General features: G+C 40.0%; 1 protein-coding gene across 1 annotated transcript in view; it reads left to right on the top strand.

The window, feature by feature from the left end:
• Positions 1–13,779, top strand: part of tdrd12 (tudor domain containing 12) — a gene marked incomplete at both ends in the record, with an annotated part of 274,420 nt that overhangs the window by 197,557 nt on the left and 63,084 nt on the right. The window contains 2 exons of the mRNA XM_084335256.1: positions 3,880–3,988; positions 13,299–13,438. Coding sequence (XP_084191382.1) covers positions 3,880–3,988; positions 13,299–13,438 — 249 coding nt within the window. The remainder of the gene's footprint in view (positions 1–3,879; positions 3,989–13,298; positions 13,439–13,779) is intronic.

Genomic DNA, 13,779 nt, shown 5'->3' with positions numbered 1-13,779 from the left:
CCAGTGGGTGGGGATTGGACGTTGTGGACAGCAGAATCAGGAAGTATCGGGGGCAGCGTGAGCCTCCCACGCGGTACTCCTTGCCACTGAGGCTGCGGTTAGACACGGGGCCATTTTCGTTTAGTTTTCAATATCAGTTTCGCTTTCCAGAGCGCAACGTAGTGGCAGGCGAGTTAGACATTTGTTTTGCGACCTGAGCACTTTCGTTTTCTCAGAACGAGGCGTGGTCAGACCGCAACGGATCGCGTCTCGATTCAGCACTGAGCATGCGCGGGAGGTAGTTACCGTGGATGTGCCAATACACTTCCTGCAAAAAAATCAACAAAAATCATCTTTAAATGCCTCCGTGAGCCATTTAGCCAATGTAGCACTTATTTTTCAACAAAGAAAGTGCAATAAACAAAACGGATACATTCACTGTGTTCTGCCTCTCATTTGTTGATGAAACAAAACTAACATCAACACAATTGACCACCAAGAGCGGATAGTTTAGTCTCACAAAAAGATTGCCGATTTTGTTAGCTTACATGCTAACGCGATAGGGATATGCCATTATAACAGTATAGCATTGTGGCTAGCAGCTAACGTTAGCTCACGTTAGCCAGCCAGCACCAAACTGATGATATCAGGAGCTATCAGTAGCTAGATAACATTAGACAACGCCTCATGTATTAAACAAAGGTGAATAGATGACTGGGCCATTTTGTTTAATGCTTATTAAGATTGAAAGAGGAGCTCTGAGCTAACAGGGTCTGATAGCTAACGTTAGCTCACATTAGCCAGCTGCTCATGCAATCGTTAATGCTAGCAGAATGAATGGATGTAAACTTTATTTAACATATTGCAGAATGGGTACAATACAATACGGCTCAATACAAACAATTGTTAAGGGAATGCAGACTGTTGTAGCTTGGACTGGGGTCCTTATAACAATAACTTGACAACACATGGTAGTAGGGCTGGGCGATATGGCCAAAAACGTTATCGCGATAAAATTATAAAATTATTTTCATATAACTCTATCGATAATTATCGTCGATATAATTTCTGTCACGTTTAATTAACTTCTTATGCCCGGCGCCGATGGACGGGCTATTAATAGACTTGTTTTGCTGCTGCGAATGTCTCGAGTTGATGTCGTCATCAGTCCACGCACGTTCTTCTACGCACCAGTGCATAGATTATTATATTCCACCAGGGGGCAACCTACCGCCACTTATAAGAATGGAACGAACAGTTAGCCAGAGCAAGCGGTGTATCCCATGACAATGTACTAACTATCACCCTAAAATACTCCGTTCCGCCCCAATACATTGCAACGACGTCCACCGCATACCCCACACTACTCTAACCGTGGCCTCAGAATTCACGCCACACACCCACTCCGCACGTAAACTATAAAATAGCGGCGTGCAAGCTAATGATCCTAGCCAGCCTTGTTTACTACTAGAGTCCTACCTCTCTACCCAGAGGTGCACCGCGGGTCTCCTTCGCTGTCGGCCATCTCCTTCACTGATTGGTTATACGTGTGCTCATATCCAAGCTTGGCAAAATCGATATATCGAAACTTTGCGACCACGTTTCATGTTTATTTCGAGGAAATAATTTATCGCGATAGTTATCGTTATCGTTTTATCGCCCAGCCCTACATGGTAGCTGCAGCTATTTGGGACATCTCTGTCGTCACCGGACGTTGGTGAGGGTACGCAGATGTCGGCGTTGAGCAACAACGGCTCCGCGCAGATTACATGACACGTTGACGGCGAGTTTTGGCGAGTATCCAAAACAAAAACACCTTTTCAGCGTTGTCAGTAGGGCAACGCGTTTTCCTGCCAAAACGGCATTTATATTTAACTGGGACAGCAAACGTATTCATTCAGCAACAAAACGAAAACAAAAACACCTAGTCTAACCATGGCCTGAGAGATCGCGCTGTTCAGGTGAAAAGATGCGACAGCTGCCTCCTCGTGTACCGAAGTGATGCAAGGCTTGGTCCTCACTGCAGCCGACGAGTGGGAGGCATAGTCTAGCAACGTTCAAGACAGGGGAGGGGAGAATTGAAGGAAGAATTGGCGAGGCGAAATTGGGATGGGAGAAAAATAGTATTTTTTTTATTTTTTTTTATAAATCTGTTACTAATGTGAAAGATCGGATCGGGAAAGATCGGTATCGGTAGATACTCAAAATCACATGATCTGGATCGGATCGGGAGCAAAAAAATTTGATCTGGACATCCCTAGTTCTAAGACATTGATATCAGGAGCTATCTGTAGCTACTGCTAGCCAGCTAGATAACGTTAGACAATGCCTCATGTATTAAACTAAAGTGAATAGTAGGGCTGTCCCCGACTAAGGATTTGGATAGTCGACTATGATTGGCCAAAATTTGCCGTTAGTCGACTATTAGTCTACAAAAAAAAATAAAAGTATAATATATATATTTTTTTTATCATTCCATTTGGGCTGTGGGGGGTGCTTAACACATTCCCCGCCATTGGTTATACCCATCAATATACCCAGTCTGCCACCACTGTAATCCTATGGAGATGTTTACCTTCTTTGCAGGGTTATAACTTTATATTTTATTGCTATATTGACATTACTATGGCCCATTCAACATTGATTATCTATCGTTCAGGATGTGGGAACGTTATACTTTTTCATTCATACATTCATACAAAAATACCTTCTAGAATATAAGTATGTTTTTATTGTTTTCTGCAGTAATTCCTAGAACGTGAGTTATAGGCCTCCTCACGGAGGTCTCATGCACTCGACTATGCCGGAGCATGTTGACATGGGTCTGGGAGGGGGAGGGTAAGGGGGAGGGGCAAGGCATGCAGCAGCTGCACCTGTGTGCAAGAGAGAGAAGACAGTGAGAACTCCGCTGAGAATATGATCATGATTTTCGCGCGTGTCATCGATCGGTTTTCACGATCGACGAAAATAAAGCATTATCGGAATTCACCGATCTCATATTTATACTTAATATCGGCCGATACCGATCGCTGGCCGATCCGTCGGGGCATCCCTAATCGGAGCGTATGTGTGTAACGTTAGTCCACAACGTACTCCGTTGGTGGCGATCAAAGCATATAAAAACGATGATGAAACATAATACCTATGCTATAGATTTGATTTGAGAATAGTAGCTAGTCCAGGCAAGAAATGGCAACGCTTTTAGTAGAATACACCCATATGGCTAATACTCAGCCTTTCGGGAATTACCCCAGACCACGCTATAACTATACTTATATTCACCACGGTATAACACGGGAACGTATGGATGGAAAATGTATTTTTTTTCACATATTGAACGATAGATATTTGATGTCAAATGGGCCATAGTATTGTATCCATAGCTATAATATAGAATATAATATAGCCCTGCAAACAAGGTGACGAAGTCCTATGTTTTAATGCTTGGCCTAGCTACCACGCCCACGGGCTCAGACTAGTCCCTGGCGCCGAATGTGTTAAGCCAACAGTTGCTACTACTGCTAGCCATTCCTGTACCAAAACCCTTTTTTTGCTCAAATAATCAGTGGAGAGAGCTGCTGCAGATAGAGTCGAGGTAAGGTAATTATTACAAATGGTAAATGACTGTTTTGACCGACAATAAGCAATACGAATTGGATATATTGCTGTCCATTGTTATTGATGCCACCATGCTTTGATGTGTTCAAAAAATAGAGATCACTACTCAAGTAATCATGCGTCACTCGATCTGGGAAAACATTACTCATGTTCATCCCTAATTATAATAGTGTCCTCCGTCTTCCTCGTATTCTCTGAAATATGTATGTGTCGTTTTAGTTTACATTAATATGCACAAGGCATGTTCAGTATATGCTGAATTTGATCTCCTACCTCATTCAGGCTATGAGAAACACATCTGCTTTTTGCATGAAGATCCACAAGCTGTTAACACACGAGTTCGACTTTGTAATCGAGCAGTGGAGGAAGACCAGGACTCATGTCACTCTGGGTAAATGAGAACACATTGAAAATGTTTTTTTATGTATAACATTTTGTGTAGAATTTAGCAGTGCTGTTAATTTTTTGCTTTTCATTTTTAGCTTTTAACCTCTTAAGCCCGGAGCCCTATTTTCTGAAAATCCACCTAAAATACATACCTAAGTAAATGGAATATTGCTCCACTTCTACAAGGGGCATTTGCATGTTCTTGGTATCTAGGGACATCTATGGACCTCAGTAAATGTATTCCCAGTGTCAGAAATATTGTGTCTATTACTAGGCTTGCTTAAATTGTGATGAAACAAAGGAGAATAGGAATTATGATTTTCTTTGCATCTTTGACAGTGAATAACACCATGTTTAAAAATGACCAGACATGAAAAACTGCCACTGAGCTCGTTCAGTAACTTCTTGAGATCACGTGTACGAAGAATCTAAGGAAATAAATAAAGGGAAGATTATTAAACAGAAGGTTTTGTAGATGCAGTACTGAATTCTCCCATCCGGACCAATGCAATTTGAAATATTATTATATAATGTAGAATAGCATATAAATTACCTTATTATAGCCAATTCGCACATTTATGGATTGTGCCAAATCTTATCTTTCAAATGCCCGAGTTCAATTTGGATTTAGTATCACCAGGCGTGCATAAGAACAGATAATGAAATCTACTGTTTGTACAGTAGCTTTCTTATTTTTTGCGAGTGCCGCCATTTTGAAACTGATTTTAAACCTGATTGTTGCTAAATGCAAAAAATAGGGGAGACAAACTAACTACGCTCTAATATATGCCAATAACGTTCAGTTTTGTGGTATAATATCCAGAGTAATAAGATATATTAAAAAATTCATACAGAACCCATTTGCTTTTTTTTACTGGGACGTGTATTTCTGAAAAATGTCAACGCTCATTGAAAGCTCTGGTTGTCCTCTTCAAAATGGCATAAAAAAACTACAATTACCGACGTCACTTTTTCAAAATGACGGACTTCCGCGATCAAAACAATAGAAAAACGAATACTAATAACTAAGGCTGTCAAAGTTAGCGCGATATTAACGCGTTAACTCCCGATTCTATTAATGCCACACATTTTTTTTAACTCGAGATTAATTTTTTATTTTATTTTTTTTACTAGACTTCACTCAGGTGTATTATTGATGCTCTCATTGATACTATGTTTGTTTCTGAAGTGTGTGTGTGTGTGTGTGTGAGATATAGAGAGAGGGGGGTGAGAGATGAGGAAGGGGCAAGAGAGAAAGAGAGCTGGGAGAGTGTGTGTGTGAGAGAGAGAGAGAGGGGGGGGGGGGTGTGTGATTAATCAGCCCTTGTGTGTGAATGTAACAAGTTCCTAACGTTTTCTTTCCCCTATTATTTCATGCACACTTTATTCATTGTTTTAAATTATTATTTTCTTTTAAGTTATTTTGTGCATCACTCTGTTTTGAATTTGATGCAAATTTGCAATGCATGAGGGTCATCCTTTTGTGTTAAATGGCTGCATAAAGCAAGCATTTGTTGACTCGCATGTTGATAAGAGTATTACAACTTGGAACTTGAAAAAGACCCGTTTAAGGTAAAAAATAAAAATGCGATTAATTTGCGATTAATCGCGAGTTAACTATGGACAATCATGCGATTAATCGAGTTAAATATTTTAATCGTTTCACAGCACTACTAATAACCTATTGGTAAACTAACGTATTGATGATTATATACATTATAACTGCTGTTGTGACATGGTTATGATGTTTATACTTGAATACGTTTGACAAAAAAAAACGATAATTGTGTCAGTCTGGAGAGATTTATTTATGACTTGATTTCATTTGTGTCCCCGGACCGCACGGGCGGAAGAGGTTAAGCCCGACGGGTCTGGTACCGGTCCCAAAATGACATCACGTCATAAATCAATCTGTCTAGACTGTATGACAGCAATACGTTTGTTTACCAATAGGTTAAAGTGTTATTAATGAAATATGAGTTTAGGAATTAATCGCGAATTTCGACAGGAAATAAATCCGAACGGCCATTCTGCTGTAGTCATTATGATGAAGGAAAGACAGGGCTTTCAATGAGCGTTGAAATTTTGAAAAACTACATCTCCTAGGGTTCTCCAGCTTTCTGGAATCAAAAATTTTTTTTTTTTTTCTCTGGATTATATACCACAAAACTGAACATTATTGGCATAGTTTGGAGCGCAGTTAGTGTGTCTACCTTCTGTGAACATTTAGCAACAATCGGCGTTGCAAACAGATTCAAAATTGCGGACCTGTCTCAAAAATAAAAAGCTGACTGTATTTACAGTAGATTTCATTCTCGGTTCTTCATGCACGCCTGGTGATACTAAATCCAAATTGAACTCTGCCATTGAAAAGAGTAGATTTGGCCTGATCCATAGATGTGCAAGTTGGCTATTATAAGGTAATTTAGAGGCCTCATATTCTATTATATAATAATATTTCAAATTGCATGGGTCCGGATGGCAGAATTCAGTACTCTATCTACAAAACCTTCTGTTTAGCCATCTTCCCTTTATTTATTTCCTTTTTGTACACGTGATCTCAAGAAGGTATTGAACAAGCTCAGTGGCAGTTTTTCATGTCTGGTTATTTTTAGCATGGTGTTATTCACTGTCAAAGATGCAAAGAAAAATCATAATTAATATTCTCTTTTTTGTTTCATCACAATTTAAGCAAGCCTAGTAATAGACACAATATTTCTGCCACTGGGAATACATTCACTGAGGTCCATAGATGTACCTAGATACCAAGAACATGCAAATGGACCTTGTAGAATCTTCCATTTACTTAATTAAGTATGTATTTTTAGGCGGATTTTCAGAACCTAGGGCTTAAGAGGTTAATTCTAAAACGGTCACCTTGCTTGTAACAGAAACAGTATAACCACTAGGGCTGTCTTAAATACTTCGAAGCTTCGTTTGATGGGCATGGGATTGTTTTTTGTGTGCAAAATCAACTCTTCATCTCTTTGTTAATTACAACAAGCAATGCTGTTTGCTATTTAAGATGAGGTCGGACTCGGCACTGACAGATTTGTGTTCATTGTGCTGCTTTTATAAAGCCTCAAATGACGGCTTACAATATTTCATGAAAGCAAAGTGTTTCATTTGTCTAAGATTTTAAAAGGTTTAAACTTTACAGCACTGACAAAGTTGAACAAAGTACTGTACAAGTCCCACAACATAATACAAAAAAAATTTAAACAGAAATATTATTAATAATATATATATATTTTTTTTTTAATCTCGAAGCTTCGAATTAAAATCGAATCTCGGCCCTGAAGCTTCGAATTCCAAAATAAAATTCGAAGGTCAGCCCTAATAACCACCACAATGCCAACAATGCCTTTAGTGTAATTAGGAAATTCTTTCTTTGCATATCCCTTTTGAATATGCATGCATGTAGGCATTTCACCCGAGGTGTTGGCGCAGCCCCTGGTTCAGGTAGGAGTTCAATGTCTTGCCCAATAGTCTAGATGGAAACATAGTTCCACCTGCATAGGGTGTTTTTTTTTAACCCCTGTTTTTTCTTAATCCTTGAAGTGTATTTTTTTTTTGTCACTTTTTCTCATTTTTTTTTCCTATTTTTCTCCCATCCCAATTTTGTGTTTCCAATTCTCCCCTGTCTTGAACGTTGTTCGCATATGCCCCCCACTGGTCGGTTGTAGGGAGGATAGAAGCCTTGCATCACGTGTCCCCTCCGGTACACGAGGAGGCAGCCTGTCACATCTTTTCACCTGCCAGCGCGGACTCTCATTGGCGAGTTGTAACGTGTTGGAGGCTCACACTACCCCCGCCATTTCCTGTCTCTGCTGTGCAGGCGTCCCCCAACCGACCTGTAGGAGTCGCTGTCCACAACGTCCAGATTACCACCCATCGACTTCCACCCGCTGACTGCCAATTGAGCCAGTATGACGGCCGGCCCAAGCCGGAGGCAACGCCGACAGCCGGATTCGAACCCGGTGTCTCTTGTGTTGGTGACGAGCGCAATGTCCGCTGCGCCACCCAGCCGCCTTGAAGTGTCTATTTTAAGATTCTGCCAGGTAACGGGTATAAATAATGTCCCATGGGGTTTATTTTTAACCCTTTTATTACACCTATCCTGCACTTTTTCTGAAAAATAAGAAAAATAAAACGGCATAACTTTTGAAGTTAACATATAGAGACAAATTAAAACATTTTCCCAAACAAGTTTGACCCAAGGAATTCAGAACAATTGTTATTTTTAAGATTGAAACGCATCTTGATTCAATTACAGGACAGAAAAAGCAAAAAATGCTGAAAAAATGTATATCGCATCTCTATTTTCCCTTTTTACTAAGATGTAGTGCATTGGACGAGATCGATTTAGGTTAATATTTGAAATAATATTGTAATAAAGATTGTCTCCATGCTGTTATGCCCTAAATATTATAGTCTTGCATAAACAATTCTATAGAGACAAATTAACACATTTTACCATGCGATTTTGATCAGAGATTTATTTATTGTTAACACTTTGAATGCCACCCACAAGTTTTTCTCGTGTTATTACCCCCCGGGTTGAATGCCCACTTACGAGAATATTCGGTTTTTCTATATATATATATATATATATATATATTTTTTTTAGCGATCTGAAATCATATTTCATCAACCAAGTCGACCGTTGGAAATTCAGCTACCTCAGGCGCTCAGATGTGAAAAAAGCGCCCCCTATCGTCTCCCAGGTGGTAATTCACCCTTTTGGATTGAACTCAATGCAAATGAATGGGGGAAAAAAACCTGCACTCCACATTTTACTTCTCACTCATGTAACCGGGGTCTACCAGCTTCACTCTGGAGCCGTGGGGAATATGTGTTTTACTGTATACACGATGGATCAATCAAATGAGCGATTTTTTCGAATGGCGATCAGGAATTGGAATAATCCATTTGGATACCATCTGATCTCAGGTAAGGAATCTATGTTATCAGTATTAGGATAATCAGACCCGTTTTCATGGATATATAAGCTTTTATGTGATTATGGTGATAGGCTGTTTGACTCTGCTCGCTGTCAGAAAATAGGAGAAGCGATTTTCAGCGCACGGCACGAGCGTGCATGCATATACATATACTATCGATCATCTAGCGTTTATTTGAAAACTATTCATAAATAGGCAGACAAATGACAACGTTCTAGAATATTCCAGGAAAAGGCGATTATCAGGGAATCTCTTCTTTTTTCAGTGAAACGGAGTGCTTTTCAGAATGGTAGAACACTGAAATGAAGCGATAACAAAACAATCTGCCTTGACAATGTTGACTGGAAATAGGTCATTGATAATGCGACAGGCAGATTAGACACATAGCCATAATTTAAAACATAGATTAGGCGATAGACGATAGGGGGCGCTTTTTTCCATTCTGAGCTGCTGGAGGAGCTGCTGTACCAACGGGAGACTCGGTTGATGAAATATGAAATCAGATCGCTAATAAAAAAAATTAAACGCTAATAAACGTTGTGGGCATTCAGGCATTGGGCTGATAAAACTAGATATGATGTCCCTGGCACTGAAAGTGTTAAACAAGTCAAGAAGAAACATCACAATAAGACAACATGGTAGAGGAGGATCATCAGTATATAGAGGTTGGTCACGCTGACATGGTAGAGGAGGATCATCAGTATATGGAGAGGTTGGTCATGCTGGTAGAGGAGGATCATCATTGTTTGTCTTGGCAAAAAAGCCATCGGGAGAGCCAAGTGCATGAGGCGAGAGGGGGTAATGCATGAGTTCTTGGAGGTTGATGGGCATATCCAGATCCAAAGTAGACCTTGAACGCCTGCCTCCTCCCCAAGGTCTGTCTCATCCCACATGTACAGCGAGTCAACTTCAGAGTTGCCTGCTACAAAAGAGCAGACCAGCCAATATTTGAGAGGCCCAAACCCTATGATCAGGATATGGGCTGGGAGAAGATGATGGATGGGGGGGTGTTAAAGCTTGTCTGGATGGTTGGACCCATCCTCCCTCCTTCTCTTATTGTGGTACTGGCCCAGAAAGCGGAGTCGGAAGAGCAAGACGCTCTTAATAAGGAGGCAGATTATATGTAACATGGATGAGGATGGAGAATACGAGTGATGAGGAGGAGGAAGAGATGGACATTGGCGAGATCGACTTTGACGATCTCTTTGGCGATGATGATCATGATGATGATTAGTAGTTTAGGTTTGAATGTTGTGCCAACAGAAGATGTACTGTAATAGTACTTTGTTTGAACCTTAACACATTGAGTGCCAGCAGGGGGCGCCAGCCTTTTTGGACAGATTTTCCGATATTTCATGATTTTCGCGGAGCTATTTCTATATTATGGATAGCTCTTTAGTCGAATACACAAAACACGTTGTCATTTTTCGGCCTATTTATGAATCGTTTTCAAATAAACGCTAGATTATCGATAGTATATGTGTACTTATGCACGCTAGAGAAGCGGGCTGAAAAATCGAAAAATACATCCGATTACCCCAAGACTGGTAACATGGATTCCTTACCTCACATCAGATGTTCTGCAAAAAGATTATTCCAATTCCTGATCGCCATTCCAAATATTGATCGTGTTTATTGATCCAACGTTAGGTACTCGAAACACATATTCCACGCTGTTCTGAGGGTCCACAATGAATCCGATCGGCTCGGGTTACATGTAGGGCTGTCGCGATCACCGCAATCCCGTGGTGTGTCAACTCACCCGCGGTTGGGGAGCAGAAAATCGCGAGATCCGTGGTAAAATAAAAGGGGCGTCATCATTTTAAACTTCATTTAATGACGAGCCGTCCGTTTTCCAGCATGAGCTAACTTCACGTTTCTATACAGTTTACAACTCAGATGAAATCAGGATTTATTTTCATATCCCGGACTCGAGCCCCCAATGTATACCTTTTCCTGTATTAATCTGAACCACTGTAGAGTACAGGGGAGCGTTCTCCTAACTCCCGGGTCGAAGTGCTGGTCATGTAGCTTGCTCAATGTTATGCTAACGTTACACGCAAATCAAGTGCTGCCTCTGTCTACCGTCCCCGCTACACTCTGACTACATCAACGTTTCCCTAATCCCTACTCTCACTTCATTAACCTTATCATAGATATTATGATCTGTAATGTCAACTGGATATTAACGTTAGCTTTGTTTTCAATTTATAACGTTAGCTATATGCTAGCTAGCCTATCTATAACGTTAGCTATTGGCTTGTTTCCCCCAATGATGAACAATGACACGAGTTGTGATATTTAACTAGCTATGTATGTGCGTTCACATTCACTAACGTTAAAATAGTGTTATAATAACGTTAAATGTTTGCTCAAATAACGTTAGTTTTAAGTTGGAGAAGGGATGTGTGACTGACTATTGGCTGCTTGCGTAGACCAGACCTACAGTATATATCCCACAACGCATCACTCTTAACACTTTGGATGCCACGGACGACATAACACGTGTTAGCAGTCCGCGCCCTGAATGCCCACCACGACAATTATCGTGACATTTTTTTTATTAGCGATCTGAATTCATATTTCATCAACCGAGTCTACCGTTGGGAAACCAGCCCCACCAGGAGCTCAGATGTGAAAAAAGCGCCCCCTATCGTCTCCCAGATGGTAATGCACCCTTTTGGAATGGACTCAATGAAAATGGATGAGAAAAAAAACCAGGGTGCATACGTACACATACTATCGATAATCTAGCGTTTATTTGAAAACTATTCATAAATAGGCAGAAAAATGACAACGTTCTAGAATATTCCAGTACAGGGCGTTTATCACGGAATCTTTTTTTCCCCCTTGAAAACGAAGGCTTTTCAAAATGCTATAAAATGGAAATGAACCGATATAAAAACAATCCGCTTCGACAATGTTGACTGGAAAATGAGTCATTGATAAGCGACGGGCAGATTAGACACATAGCCATAATTTAAAACATAGATTAGGCGATATTAACGCTAACATTGAAGTGGATGGTGGGCATTCAAGCACTAAATGTGCGCCCCCTGCTGGGCACTGAAAGTGTTAAAGGAGCAGGCAAATCTACTGTTATCACATTTCAGAACGTTGAGGGACAAATGGATAGATTATCAAACATGTTTAAAATAGTTTCTGGACTCCTACGACCTTAGAATTGTTGTCAAATCACGATCGCGGGTAAACTCGCATGTCTTAATAATAAAAAAAATATATATACAGGTATATATATAATAAAAAAAGGGAACTTTAAAAAAAAAGAATTATAGAATTGCGGTACCACCGCATTCCGCTGTGATTAGCCACACACACAACCACGGTGGGAAAATGTCATACTGCAACAGCCCTAGTTACATGCCTGAGAAGTAAAATGTGGAATCCGGATTTTCTTTTTCTCATAGATTTTCATTGATTCCAATCCAATGGGTGCATTACCATCCGGGAGACGATAGGGGGCGGTATTTTCCCTGTTCGAGCTCATACAGTCCCAATGGTAACGTGAGGCTAGATTGATGACAAATGAATTGATATCGCTAATAAAAGCATTAACGATTACAAAAACTAGACTTCTCGTCATTGGCACTCAACGCATGGCATGAAATAACGAGATTTCTCGTGGCTGGCACAACATATTTCACTGGATTTCAAAATGTATAGAAAAATGTGTTCATATTCACAAAATCTACAATATTTAGGGAATAACGGCATGGAGACAATCTTTATTACAATATTATTTCCATTTCCATATTAACCTAAATCGGTCTCATTCAATGCACTACATTTTAGTAAAAAGGGGAAATAGAGATGTGATATGTTTTTTTTTCTTTTTTTCGCGTTTTTTGCTTATTCTGTCGTGAAATAGTTTCAAGATGTTTTTTTTATCTTAAAAATAACAATTGTACTGAATTCCTTGGGTCAAACTTGTTTGGGAAAATGTTTTAATTTGTCTATGTTGTTAACTTCAAAAGTTATGCGGTTTTCTTTTCAGGTTTTGGTTCAGGATAGCTGTAATAAAGGGTTAAAAATAAACCCCATGGGACATTATTTCAACCTGTTACCTGGCAGAATCTTAAAATAGACACTTCAAGGATTAAGAAAAAACAGGTGGTGGGGGAAAAAAATCCACCCTATGCAGGTGGACCTATGTTTCAATCTAGACTACAAGGACTGTTATGGGGAACAATACATTGGCTGCTGCAAGGACCAAACCTGTGACTATGATTTTGTTAACCACCAGGTCAGCTGCAGTACAACAGCCAATTTGATCAATTGTGTGTGTGTGTGTGTGTCCGTCCTCTGAATCCATTCTCCTTTGACCTCTAGTGATCACTGACGACTGTATGAAGGCTCTGGGGATCAGAGATGCTACATGTGTTGTCCATTACGGCTTCCCCAAGTCCGCCAAACTGTTCGGCAGCCGTCTCTTCTGCATGTCGGAGAACTTCCGCAACCTCTCTAGCAAGGTAGTATTTAATACATGACTGAGTATAAATTTTTTATTGATTTGGGAACCAAGTGATATTGCCCATAGGCCACTTATCTGACATGAGATGTAAAAGTTGCATGAATGCTAATATGACTATTCAGATTGAGGTCGCATTACAAACTATCAGACCTGTATCTGATTTAAGACCACATATGAAAGTGGCCCAAATCAGAATTGAAAAGATCAGAATCCATGTATCTGGCTCAGGGGCTTTGCTAGGGTTTGACATTTGGTTTCCCTGAGACGTTTTTACCAAAGAATGGCTAATGGCTTGATTAGGTCATTTATATTTGTGTTATATATTTTTCTTTTTTTTAT

Source organism: Notolepis coatsorum, assembly GCF_963971535.1.
Source record: "Notolepis coatsorum genome assembly, chromosome: 18".
Lineage (NCBI taxonomy): Eukaryota > Metazoa > Chordata > Actinopteri > Aulopiformes > Paralepididae > Notolepis > Notolepis coatsorum.
The sequence above is the reverse complement of the archived record's forward strand: the minus strand, read 5'-3'. Positions and strand labels throughout refer to the sequence as shown.